This window comes from Onthophagus taurus, chromosome 5 (genome assembly GCF_036711975.1).
Source record: "Onthophagus taurus isolate NC chromosome 5, IU_Otau_3.0, whole genome shotgun sequence".
In the NCBI taxonomy this organism is placed as follows: domain Eukaryota; kingdom Metazoa; phylum Arthropoda; class Insecta; order Coleoptera; family Scarabaeidae; genus Onthophagus; species Onthophagus taurus.
The window spans coordinates 10869595-10884222 of record NC_091970.1 but is presented as its reverse complement, the minus strand read 5'-3'; the positions used below and the strand labels follow the sequence as shown (position 1 = coordinate 10884222).

At 29.6% G+C, this 14628-nt stretch overlaps 1 protein-coding gene and 1 long non-coding RNA gene across 2 annotated transcripts in view; one reads left to right on the top strand and one right to left on the bottom strand.

The window, feature by feature from the left end:
- Positions 1–5758: 5758 nt before the first annotated feature.
- LOC111423188 (uncharacterized) overlaps positions 5759–14628 on the bottom strand; it is a 37878-nt gene continuing 29008 nt past the window's right edge. The window contains exons 2-3 of the long non-coding RNA XR_011640369.1: positions 6077–6500; positions 5759–5817 (exon numbers count right to left, since the gene is read on the bottom strand). This is a non-coding gene — a long non-coding RNA (uncharacterized lncRNA). The remainder of the gene's footprint in view (positions 5818–6076; positions 6501–14628) is intronic.
- The window catches only part of LOC111423070 (Spaetzle domain-containing protein 4), a 31157-nt gene continuing 22333 nt past the window's right edge, over positions 5805–14628 (top strand). The window contains exon 1 of the mRNA XM_023056323.2: positions 5805–5964. Within this exon, the coding sequence (XP_022912091.2) occupies positions 5902–5964 (63 nt within the window). The 5' untranslated portion in view covers positions 5805–5901. The remainder of the gene's footprint in view (positions 5965–14628) is intronic.

Below are 14628 nucleotides of genomic sequence, written 5' to 3'. Positions count from 1 at the left end.
GTTTCTTAACTCCCAAAAATAAAGCGAAGACGATTTTTTTTAATTTTGACGTTTTCGAACATAACCTAATTCAACTTAATTCCTTTTAAAGAGCTTTTCTCCACAAATTTTTATTATCAACACTGCAATTTTGTTATCAAATCATAAAATATCATCTTTTATCTTCAATTTGTGATATAAATCGTTTCTTAACTCCCAAAAATAAAGCGAAGACGATTTTTTTTAATTTTGACGTTTTCGAACACAACCCAATTTAACTTAATTCCTTTTAAGCAGCTTTTATCCACAAATTTTTATTATTAACACTGCAATTTTTTTATCAAATCATAAAATATCATCTTTTATCTTCAATTTATGATATAAATCGTTTCTTAACTCCCAAAAATAAAGCGAAGACGATTTTTTTAATCTTGACGTTTTCGAACATGAAAGGTTAAATAAGTTGCCTACGTATTAAAAAAAATAATTTTAATCAAATCAAGTTAGAAAATACATTAACGTCAAATTCAAAATTTAAAGTATTAAAATAACCATTTCCACATGAAACAACAAGCGAACATGAATTCAAAACACTTTAAGCAAAAAAAGAAAATGTACGAAGCAACGTGGCAACTACAAATGTTCAGGGAGAAGAGACATCAGAAACGGGTGAAGGGTATTCGTCGGATGAGATCGATTTTGCATCGAATGAAGAGGATGGTGAGACGCGGGAAGCAACGGCTCGATCTTTTGGAGGACGAATACAAGAAGATATCGACGTCGAATCCCGAAAAACAGCCGTTTTTGAATCGATCCTTGGTCAGTTTGTACACCACGTGTAGTTCTTAAAATATCAAAAAGACGAACTGTTAATTTGATGTTTATTTTTTGGATTAATAATAATAAATTAAATAATAGTGATAAGTTTTATTGTTATTTTAGTTAAATGTTATAGCAGCTTTTGGATCAGACGTCTTGTTGACATCATCCTTCTGAAGGTCATTTTTTTTTCATCCATTAAATTTTCTGCTGGCTTCTTTCCGAGTTCCTTGTGCAATATAATTCCGCGGCTAACGAAGTATTCTTATTTGATAACATTTTTTTCATCAGTCGTATAGAAGCATTTCTTTTAGCTTCTTTAACTGTTTTATTAAATTTAATAGGATTTAAAGTTCTGACATTCGAAGGCAACTTATTATAGAGCGATAATATACTCCCTGTTGCGTCACTCTCAAGCGATTGTACTAATTTACAAAATTAAAGTTTAAAAAGTAGTACAATGAAATTAAGGACGAAGTGTTACAAGTTTACAGGTTAAAATTTAAGAACGCTCTTTTGATGACCCAAAAAACACGTTAAAAATAAAAAGAAAGTGCGGAAAAGTGACTAACACTAGATTAACTTCAGTTATAAAACTTCTATTATATGATAACTAACTTCAGGTTTAAAATGTCAACCTCCATTTTGAAAGAATAGAGATGATATGATTATTTGAAAATATGTGTTTTCTTTTATACCTTTTTTCAGGAAATTTTATTAATATTATCATATAGTTTTTATATCATATCATAAACTAGAATCTCCAAGCTTCAATTTAACATATACATCATATCATTATCATTAAAAATATAGACGATACATTTTTTTGAAAATATGATGTCATTTTATATTTGCAAGTTTGACAGTGTTTTCTTTAATACCGTTTTTCAGGAAATTTTATTAATATTATCATATAGTTTTTATATTATATCATAAACTAGAATCTTCAAGCATTAATTTAACATATACATCATATCATTCCCATTAAAAATAGAGATGATACAGTTTTTTGAAAATATGTCATTTTATTTTGCAAATTTGACAGTGTTTTCTTTAATACCTTCTTTCAGGAAATTTTATTAATATTATCATATAGTTTTTATATCATATCATAAACTAGAATCTCCAAGCTTCAATTTAACATATACATCATATAATTACCATTAAAAATAGAGATGATATGATTTTTTGAAAATATGATGTCATTTTATATTTGCAAATTTGACAGTGTTTTCTTTAATACCTTTTTTCAGGAAATTTTGTTAATATTATCATATAGTTCTTATATCATGTCATAAACTAGGATCTCCAAGCTTCAATTTAACATACACATCATATCATTACCATTAAAAATAGAGATGATACGATTTTTTGAAAATATGATGTCATTTTATATTTGTAAATTTGACAGTGTTTTCTTTAATACCTTTTTTCAGGAAATTTTATTAATATTATCATATAGTTTTTATATCATATCATAAACTAGAATCTCCAAGCATTACTTTAACATATACATCATATCATTACTATTAAAAATAGAGTTGATATGATTTTTTGAAAATATGACGTCTTTTATTTTGAAAATTTGACAGTGTTTTCTTCAACACCTTTTTCCAGGAAATTTTCTTAATATTATCATATAGTTTTTATATCATATCATAAACTAAAATCTCCAAGCATTAATTTAACATATACATCATATCATTACCATTAAAAATAGAGATGATATGATTTTTTGAAAATATGACGTCATTTTATTTTGCAAATTTGACAGTGTTTTCTCTAATTCCTTTTTTCAGGAAATGTTATTAATATTATCATATAGTTTTTGTATCACATCATAAACTAGAATCTCCAAGCATTAAATTAACATATACATCATATCATTACCATTAAAAATAGAGATGATATGATTTTTTGAAAATATGACGTCATTTTATTTTGCAAATTTGACAGTGTTTTCTCTAATTCCTTTTTTCAGGAAATGTTATTAATATTATCATATAGTTTTTGTATCATATCATAAACTAAAATCTCCAAGCATTAATTTAACATATACATCATATCATTAGCATTAAAAATAGAGATGATATGATTTTTTTAAAATATGACGTCATTTTATATTTGCAAATTTGACAGTGTTCTCTTTAATACGTTTTTTCAGGAAATTTTATTAATATTATCATATAGTTTTTATATCATATCATAAACTAGGATCTCCAAGCTTCAATTTAACATATACATCATATCATTACCATTCAAAATAGAGATGATACGATTTTTTGAAAATATGATGTCATTTTATATTTGCAAATTTGACAATGTTTTCTTTAATACCTTTTTTCAAGAAATTTTAATAATATTATCACATAGTTTTTATATCATATCATAAATTAGGATCTCCAAGCTTCAATTTAACATATACATCATATCATTACCATTAAAAATAGAGATGATATGATTTTTTGAAAATATGACGTCATTTTATTTTGCAAATTTAACAGTGTTTTCTTTAATACCTTTTTTCAGGAAATTTTATTAACATTATCATATAGTTTTTATATCATATCATAAACTAGAATTTCCAAGCATTAATTTAACATATACATCATATCATTACCATTAAAAATAGAGATGATATGATTTTTTGAAAATATGACGTCATTTTACTTTGCAAATTTGACAGTGTTTTCTTTAATACCTTTTTTCAGAAAATTTTATTAATATTATCATATAGTTCTTGTATCATATCATAAACTAAAATCTCCAATCATTAATTTAACATATACATCATATCATTACCATTAAAAATAGAGATGATACGGTTTTTTGAAAATATGTCATTTTATATTTGCAAGTTTGACAGTGTTTTCTTTAATATCTTTTTTCAGGAAATTTTATTAATATTATCATACAGCTTTTATATCATATCATAAACTAGAATCTCCAAGCATTAATTTAACATATACATCATATCATTAGCATTAAAAATAGAGATGATATGATTTTTTTAAAATATGACGTCATTTTATATTTGCAAATTTGACAGTGTTCTCTTTAATACGTTTTTTCAGGAAATATTATTAATATTATCATATAATTTTATATCATATCATAAACTAGGATCTCCAAGCTTCAATTTAACATATACATCATATCATTACCATTAAAAATAGAGATGATATGATTTTTTGAAAATATGATGTCATTTTATATTTGCAAATTTGACAGTGTTTTCTTTAATACCTTTTTTCAGGAAATTTTATTAATATTATCATATAGTTTTTATATCATATCATAAACTAGAATCTCCAAGCATTAATTTAACATACACATCATATCATTACTATTAAAAATAGAGATGATATGATTTTTTGAAAATATGACGTCATTTTATTTTTCAAATTTGACAGTGTTTTCTTTAATACCTTTTTTCAGGAAATTTTATTAACATTATCATATAGTTTTTATATCATATCATAAACTAGAATTTCCAAGCATTAATTTAACATATACATCATATCATTACCATTAAAAATAGAGATGATATGATTTTTTGAAAATATGACGTCATTTTACTTTGCAAATTTGACAGTGTTTTCTTTAATACCTTTTTTTAGGAAATTTTATTAATATTATCATATAGTTTTTATATCATATCATAAACTAGGATCTCCAAGCTTCAATTTATCATATACATCATACCATTACCATTAAAAATAAAGATGATATGATTTTTTGAAAATATGACGTCATTTTATTTTGCAAATTTAACAGTGTTTTCTTTAATACCTTTTTTCAGGAAATTTTATTAACATTATCATATAGTTTTTATATCATATCATAAACTAGAATTTCCAAGCATTAATTTAACATATACATCATATCATTACCATTAAAAATAGAGATGATATGATTTTTTGAAAATATGACGTCATTTTACTTTGCAAATTTGACAGTGTTTTCTTTAATACCTTTTTTCAAGAAATTTTATTAACATTATCATATAGTTTTTATATCATATCATAAACTAGAATCTCCAAGCATTAATTTAACATATACATCATATCATTACCATAAAAAATAGAGATAATACGATTTTTTGAAAATATGATGTCATTTTGTTTTGCAAATTTGACAGTGTTTTCTTTAATACCTTTTTTTAGGAAATTTTATTAATATTATCATATAGTTTTTATATTATATCATAAACTAGGATCTCCAAGCTTCAATTTATCATATACATCATACCATTACCATTAAAAATAAAGATGATATGATTTTTTGAAAATATGACGTCATTTTATTTTGCAAATTTGACAGTGTTTTCTTTAATACCTTTTTTCAGGAAATTTTAAAAATATGTTCTGAAATACAACGATGAAACAAGGACACAAGCGACAGTGTTAAAAAAGAAATGGATAAATATCTAGACGAACCTGGCTACTAAGAAAAGATATCTATCCATTAGTGTGATGGTATCTCTATCTAAGTAGTATATTTTCAAGTAATTTCAGACAGAAATCAATCAGACCAGGTACTTTTGACATATCGGAACTCCAATAGCTTGGTTATCTTCTGGATAATGTTATTAATTTATTTTAAATGATTGAAGTTAATTTGGTTGCCTACCCAATAAAATTAAAAATTGACAAATTATTTTAAAACGTCAAATTTTTTAGGTTAAATCTAAAAAATTATCATTTTTTTTAGTATTTAAGGATTGATATGATCAAATTTGATTTTACCAATTAATTCTAATTTTAAGAGACGATATTTCGAGATAAATTAAAAATAAAAAATAGTTAATTAGTTGTTGAGAGCCTCGTCGAATGAGTTTGAAACGGCTTTTTAAGTCTTTGGGTTACCAACACCAACCCATCTTTGCGAGTAGCCTACATTGGTTCGAACTTTTTCCTTAGCCAACGAGCCAAATCGACGCTGCCGCGGCCAATGTTGAGGAAGAACTTGACAGTAGAAACCTCTTTACCATCGAGGCTAGACGACGTTCGAACGATCCTAAGAATAAATCGCGATGTAAAATCGTTTCGTGTCGGTGTGCGAATTTAATTTAAATAAACTTAATTAATTAATTAATTTATAATGAACGGTTGTTGTAAAGTGAAAAGAAAAACCATGGGGATGGTTATTTTATTTCTAATCGTTGTAAGTAATTATTTAGTTTTATTTTATTCTTTTATATTGGTAATAAAAAAAGTGAAATCGTGATGATAAAACTTTCTAATCCAAAAATTAATTTTTCTTTTTGGTTACTCACCTTAAATTATTAGAGAGATTATCCACATGCAAATGAGCTTATTTATATTCTTAAGATACTTTCTATGCATTCCTTATTAAATCTCTTCATCAAAAAAAAATTTGACGTTTAAAACGTCATTTATAAATTTGACATTTAAAATTCGTGATTTGAATCTTTTTGAACGATTCGGTTCTCATCGTGTTCATTGTGAAGAGGCTGTAAGGTGAAGTTTAGCGTCCCAGTGGCCCCCAGAGGTTGAGGATGAGGATTTCACACGGTCTCATCGCAATTTCGCCGCATTTAACAGAGTATTTACTATATAAAGGGTGGTCCGTTATGCGAGACTGTGTTAATCTCCTTCTTCTTCGTTATTTCTCACTCCTCTCTTCGTCCTCTTTGTCCGTGAAAAAGAAGATGCGTCGGATGATAATTCTCGTTCCTCCTTAAAATGAAATTTATTAAAATTATAAAAGAAGATATTCGATAAATGCGTGAGAATCGTTAATTTTAAGAAATTTCTCGTGAAAGTCTTGGAAAATCTTCTTTCTAGAAAGTCGATAAGAAGTGAAAGGAAAGTGGTGAAGGTTACTTCTTCTTCAACAAGATAATCATAACGTCCTCGCCCAACGTAATGCGGTCGATTTAAAACGTTTTAATGTTCAAAAGAGAAATTTAACACCACCTGTCGTCTCTAACAACTTTCTTTAACAAAAAAATCGTTACTTAAAATCGAATAAAAAGATTGACAGATTTAAACGTCAAATTTGTAATTTTAGGTTATGTCAACTTAACCTAAAAAAATGTCACTTTTGACGTTTCGTAATTATTAATAATAATAACGTGTTTTAAAACGATTTTTAATGAGAAATGGAATAAATAATTAAGAAATTGATGGATAAATAATTAAATAGGAATAATTGGAAGGAATTAAGAAATAAAAGGAGGATAAAATACCTAAATAGTAAAGTTGTTAATGTAGAAGACACGCGAATGAACGGAACGAAGAAAGAACGGAAAGACGGGCAGCTGAGGCGCGATCGTGAAAGCAATAGTTATAACAGAACGACGTTACTCCACTGACCCACATTAGAACCAGCCGCACGCACACAAGAACAACTTTAACACACAGACGACAGCAGACAGTTAAAAAGAAACCGTCTACGGAATAATTTTTTTCTTCCTCGTTTTATTCTTTTTTTCGTTAATGTTTAAACAACACTCATTAATCCCTACGATTGTTATTAAGAAATTAAATAATTCATAACCTAACATAAATGTTTTGACGTTTATCTGTCAAAACTTAACCTAAAATTTTTTGACGTATTAATTTGGAATGATTAATAAGATTGTACGGTTTTAATTGAATACAAGATATAAAAAGAAGTTTAAAATTACTAGTGTATTTAGTATATTCTTATTGTTAGAGACATTTCCTTGAATAATTTAGTAAAATTTTTTGTAAAGTTACAATACATGTCAAATACAAAGTTTGTGTGAAGACAACAATATTATTTGTATCTTTGGAACAATGGCACCGAAAAGAACTTGATTGATTTATTAATCGGTTCGGGAAGTTTCTAAATTTGTGAAGATTAGTCGATCAAAAGTACATGACATTATAAAGCGCTTGAAGATTTTGATTGATTTCAAGAAATTTCGAGAAATTTACGACAGAAATCGTAAACTTCACTTGAAGTTTGCAAAAAACGTGATTGAGAAGTCTATTAAAACACCTCCACAATGACCTGATCTTCTTGAAACCCAATCGAACATCTTTGGGAAGAATTAAATCGTCGAACCATATCCTTCAAACCAGAATGTATCCTCTACAATTACCCAAAATTTGGTCAACTCGATTCCAAAAAGGTTGACAGCTGTTTTATCGGCCAAGGGAAATCCCACAAAATATTAAAATTCGCTGTTTTCTAATTAATAAGAGTATTTTTTACATATTCTCTATAATAAACATCTTACAATTAGCTTAGTGTCCGATCATTTATGTGAGTTACTGTATCTATCCGGCCATTATGGTTAAAAAATTGTTACATTATTGCGATATTTGAATAAAAATGAAATTAATAAGAAAGCTGAGAAGATATGTCGACTTATTTGGATCCAAGATACAAAATGAACTTTTTTGATGCTGATTTAACTAACGAAGCTACTCTAAAAAGAGGATACCTTAATTAATAATTGGCGATATTTCCAGAAGGATCCTTCAAGAAATTAATTTTATAGCGAAAATTTTATCAAAACTTTAAATATTGTTTTCTCAAAAACTAAAAGCTATTTTTCAAAACGTGTTGGTTCATTGGAAAGAGGACACTTTTATTAACACTTTGGGAAATTTTCATACTCATACTCCAAGAAATCGATTTTATACGAATTTTTTAAAGTTAATCGGCGAAAATTGCAAAATTCAAAAAAATTGTCGGTCATTTCAAAAATTTATTTCTCAAGAACTAAAAGTGATATTTCAAAATGGCTTTTTGCATTAAAAAGTGAATACTTTAATTAATAATTGGTGATATTTCCACAAGGAACGTTCAAGAAATTAATTTTATAGCGAATTTTGAAAATTATCGATAAGAATTGCAACATCGAAAATTTTAAACATTGTTTTCTCAAAAACAAAAAGTTATTTTTCAAAACGGGTTGGTTCATTGGAAAGAGGACAATTTTATTAACATTTTGGGAAATTTTCATATTCATATTCCAAGAAATCGATTTTATACGAATTTTTAAAACTTAATTGGCGAAAATTGCAAAATTCGAAAATCAAAAATTTATTTCTCAAGAACTAAAAGTGATTTTTCAAAACAGCTTGTTGCATTAAAAAAAGGATAGTTTAATTAATAACTGGTGATATTTCTACAAGGATCCTTCAAGAAATTAATTTTATAGCGAATTTTGAAAATTATCGATGAAAATTGCAACATCGAAAATTTTAAATATTGTTTTCTTAAAAACTAAAAGTTATTTTTCAAAACGGATTGGTTCATTGGAAAGAGGACACTTTTATTAACATTTTAGGAAATTTTCATACTAATATTTCAAGTAATCGATTTTATACGAATTTTAAAAACTTAATCGCCGAAAATTGTAAAATTCGAAAAGATTGTCGGTCATTTCAAAAATGTATTTCTCAAGAACTAAAAGTGATATTTCAAAATGGCTGTTTGCATTACAAAGAGGATACTTTAATTAATAATTGGTGATATTTCCACAAGGACCCTTCAAGAAATTAATTTTATAGCGAATTTTGAAAATTATCGATAAGAATTGCAACATCGAAAATTTTAAACATTGTTTTCTCAAAAACTAAAAGTTATTTTTCAAAACGGGTTGGTTCATTGGAAAGAGGACACTTCTATTAACATTTTGTGAAATTTTCATACTCATATTCCAAGTAATCGATTTTATACGAATTTTTAAAACTTAATTGGCGATAATTGCAAAATTCGAAAAAATTGTCGATCATTTCAAAATTTTTTTTCTCAAGAACTGAAAGTGATTTTTGAAAACAGGTTGGTTTATTGGAAAGAGCACATCTTTATTAACATTTTGGGAAATTTTCATATTCATATTCCAAGAAATCGATTTTATACGAATTTTTAAAACTTAATTGGCGAAAATTGCAAAATTCGAAAATCAAAAATTTATTTCTCAAGAACTAAAAGTGATTTTTCAAAACAGCTTGTTGCATTAAAAAAAGGATACTTTAATTAATAACTGGTGATATTTCCACAAGGATCCTTCAAGAAATTAATTTTATAGCGAATTTTGAAAATTATCGATGAAAATTGCAACATCGAAAATTTTAAATATTGTTTTCTTGAAAACTAAAAGTTATTTTTCAAAACGGATTGGTTCATTGGAAAGAGGACTTTTATTAACATTTTAGGAAATTTTCATACTAATATTCCAAGCAATCGATTTTATACGACTTTTTAAAACTTAATCGGCGAAAACTGGAAAATTCGAAAAAATTGTCGATTATTTCAAAAATTTATTTCTCCAAAACTAAAAGTGATTTTCCAAAACGGCTTTTTGCATTAAAATGAGGATACTTTAATTAATAATTGGCGATATTTCCACAAGGATCCTTCAAGAAATTAATTTTATAGCGAATTTTGAACATTATCGATGAAAATTGCAACATCGAAAATTTTATCAAAACTTCAAATATTGTTTTCTCAAAAACTAAAAGTTATTTTTCAAAACGGGTTGGTTCATTGGAAAGAGCACACTTTTATTAACATTTTGAGAAATTTTCATACTCATATTCTAAGCAATCGATTTTATACGAATTTTTAAAACTTAATCGGCAAAAATTGCAAAATTCGAAAAAATTGATGTTTAATTGACCACGCGATCGTCAAGAGCTTATCAATTCCCTCAAACGGAAATTTGTAGAAAACTACCAAATCGATACGATTGTCGCATTCTCTGGAAGTTACATGTACGTTATCATGATTGATCTCCAGGACACCTCTAAGCCATCTCCTACAGAACCTATCCACGGCTACCAATCCTCGATTCCGCAAGATCAACAATGACCAGCATAAAATTATTGTACGCAAACATCAACAGCTACCACCCGAAATCACACCTGATCGGAAACTACATCATTGAGAATCACATCCGTTGCGCAATGTTTGTGGAAACAAAATCGAAGTCTTCCATCACATTTAGAAACTGGACGTCAATCCAAAACCACGGCAATATTATAAATAGAGGAGTCAGAGGAGGAGCGGTGGCTATGGGCCACCCCACGATACAATTGAGAAAATCCAACCCCCCCGCAATCAACTCTCCATTAAATAATACACTTCATTTTTGTATCACTATCGGGACAGACTTAATACATGTTTTCTTAATTTATATCCACCCGTTTAGTAAAATTGAAGAATCCATATTTAACATGGCCTCACTGCACGACAAATGTCTCATAATTGGTGACTTCAATCCGAATCCAACCAAAAGGAAACACATAAGACATTTCCTGAATATGTCCAATTTCGTACAAATCACGACTCCTCCCACGTACGTTATGGAAAACAATCCGAACTCTACTCCTGATCTACTGTTCTGTACAAGAAACATCCGCGGTCTAATTACACAGGTAGAAGTTGTTCCGGATTTATGCTCCGATCACTTGGGCATTTTAGTTTATGTCAACGTCACAACCAACGTACCTAAACCTGTTCCGACTTTAATTAAAAACTACAAGCTTTGCGACATGGAGACAGTTAACTCAATAATGAAAGACTTCATAGAAGCACATCAGACAATCACAGTTGACACGATTTCAAGGTTTAACAAATGTCTTAAGGAGTCGATAGACAAAGCGAGCCCATCCAGAACCACCAAACACTATAGTTTTCCGGTACCTCCATTTATTATCAGACTCATCAAAGAGAAAAGACGCCTATATCGAGACTTCAGGGTATATGAAGTGCCTGAGTTGAAAAAGAAGTTTAATGAGTTCAACAAAAAGATACAGAAACTAATTCAACAATACAGAACGGAAAAGTACATGGAAGCCTGTGACAAAATAAAAATGTGTAAAGGAAGAAACTATTGGCACGAAATTCGAAAACTATCAAGATACCAAAAGACACCTGGAACGGAGGAGCTCATTGATCCTACCGATGGCGGTGTGCACTCCAACCCTGAAGAGATTGTCAACATACACGCTGACTACCTAGAAGGTGTATTCACCTTTACCGAGGATGTTTCGTTTTGTTCCCACAACAAAAGCATTATAGATAATTGGTACGAATCCGCATTTTTGACACCGTTCGAGACACCCGAAGATGCTCTCATGTTGGAAGACGAATATTTTACTCTTCTTGGACAGGGAAAAGATACCGCTCCCGGCTATGATAACATCACAAGGAAACTGCTTAGAAGTCTAGATCTTAACATCCATGGCTTTATCAGAAAAATAATTAACTTTTGCCTTACGACTCAGCATTTCCCGCGCGACTGGAAGACGTCGATTATTACGTGTATTCCCAAGAAGGATTCTTCTCTATCTGATCCAGCCAACTATCGCCCCATCTCACTGCTCCCCGTAATTGGAAAACTCTTCGAGACGCACTTGAAGAACAAGCTCCTGGTTGCGGTATCAAAGAAAATTCCGCCTTACCAATTTGGCTTCCAATCCGGCAAATCAACGTCCCAGCCACTAACTATTCTGGTTTCCAACTTCCAGGCGGCACGTTTTGTAAAACTGAAATCTGCAGCAGTGTTTCTGGACGTCCGAAAGGCCTTTGACTCCGTGTGGCACAAAGGATTGCTATTTAAACTGGATAAGCTAAAAACGCCATACTACCTTCTAACCCTGATAAACCAATTCCTGTCGAATCGCTCCTCCATCGTGAAGTTGAAAAATCACTCCTCCCACAGCTTCTCCGCTCAGCAAGGCCTTCCTCAGGGTTCGCCTATCTCTCCCTCTCTATACAATCTATTCTGCCACGATCTTTACAACGACAACCCAGACGCCTTTAACCTCACTGCATACGCACTACTTTATGCCGATGACACAGCATTGGTCTCGCACAGTAAGGATATCACTTCCTCCGTCCGTAAGCTGCAGACGCTCATAAACGAAACGGAAAATTGGTACCGGAAATGGCGCATCCTACTCAATCCCACAAAAACACAATTTTTTGTCCCATTCCTTTCACCCCGCGCTCCCTCCCCCACAATTACAATACAATCAACGGCAATCTCTGTCTCACCAACCTGCAAGTATCTTGGCATAACACTTGACAGAACGCTTAAGTTTTCCACTCATGCAACCAAGGTGAAGATGAAAGTAAAGACACGCGCCAAACACTTTAAATCGCTCTCGTTTAGAGGTCGTGGAATCTCTACCTCATGTGCCTCGCACATCTACAAGACCATATGCAGGCCCATCATAGAATATGGATCAATACTGTTAAGCGACGCACCAAGAAAAACGAAGTACCACCTGGAAGTAGCGGAAAGATCTGCACTGAGATCCATCACCCGAATTAGGAACCCCCGTAATCCCCTCTTTAACCCTAGCAATGATCTGCTATACCAACTTACCGATATCCCCCCTATCCATACCCGCCTTCAATCTTTGTCCGATAAATCCATCCTAAATTTTCCTACCAACGCCTTGCAACACACGCTTATATCGCCTCGATTAGTCCACCCTCGCAACAATCCACCTCTTCTCTTCCAAAAACTCCTGGCCGTCAGAGAAGACTGAAACAAGCCGCCGACTACAAAAATCACGGGCAGAAAGACCCTGGTCGGTAGCCCTATTCTTACCCCTTCACTTTTTTATTTTTGTTATATACACATATAGATATTTATATTGTTATTCTTATTTTTTTTTTTATGTAGTGGGTACTGAATAAAATTTGTTTTCTTCTTTTTCTTGTTAATAATTTCAAAAATTTTTTTCTAAAAAACTAAAAGCGATTTTTCAAAACGGCTTGTTGCATTAAAAAGAGGATACTTTAATTAATAATTGATGATATTTCCACAAGGATCCTTCAAGAAATTAATTTTATAGCGAATTTTGAAAATTATCGAAGAAAGTTGCAACATCAAAAATTTTATCAAAACTTCAAATATCGTTTTCTCAAAAACTAAAAGTTATTTTCCAAAATGGATTGGTTCATTGGAAAGAGGACACTTTTATTTACACTTTGGAAAATTTTCAAACTCACATTCCAAGAAATCGATTTTATACGAATTTTTTAAAGTTAATCGGCGAAAATTGCAAAATTCAAAAAAATTGTCGGTCATTTCAAAAATTTATTTCTCAAGAACTAAAAGTGATATTTCAAAATGGCTTTTTGCATTAAAAAGAGAATACTTTAATTAATAATTGGTGATATTTCCACAAGGAACCTTCAAAAAATTAATTTTATAGCGAATTTTGAAAATTATCGATAAAAATTGCAACATCGAAAATTTTAAACATTGCTTTCTCAAAAACTAAAAGTTATATTGCAAAACGGGTTGGTTCATTGGAAAGAGGACACTTTTATTAACACTTTCGGAAATTTTCATACTCATATTCCAAGAAATCGATTTTATACGAACTTTTAAAACTTAATTGGCGAAAATTGCAAAATTCGAAAATCAAAAATTTATTTCTCAAGAACTAAAAGTGATTTTTCAAAACGGCTTTTTGCATTAAAAAGAGGATACTTTAATTAATAATTGGTAATATTTCCACAAGGATCCTTCAAGAAATTAATTTTATAGCGAATTTTGAAAATTATCGATGAAAATTGCAACATCGAAAATTTTATCAAAACTTCAAATATCGTTTTCTCAAAAACTAAAAGTTATTTTGCAAAATGGGTTGCTTCATTGGAAAGAGCACATCTTTATTAATATTTTGGAAAATTTTCATACTCATATTCCAAGCAATCGATTTTATACGACTTTTTAAAACTTAATCGGCGAAAACTGGAAAATTCGAACAAATTTTCGATTATTTCAAAAATTTATTTCTCCAGAACTAAAAGTGATTTTTCAAAACGGCTTTTTGCATTAAAATGAGGATACTTTAA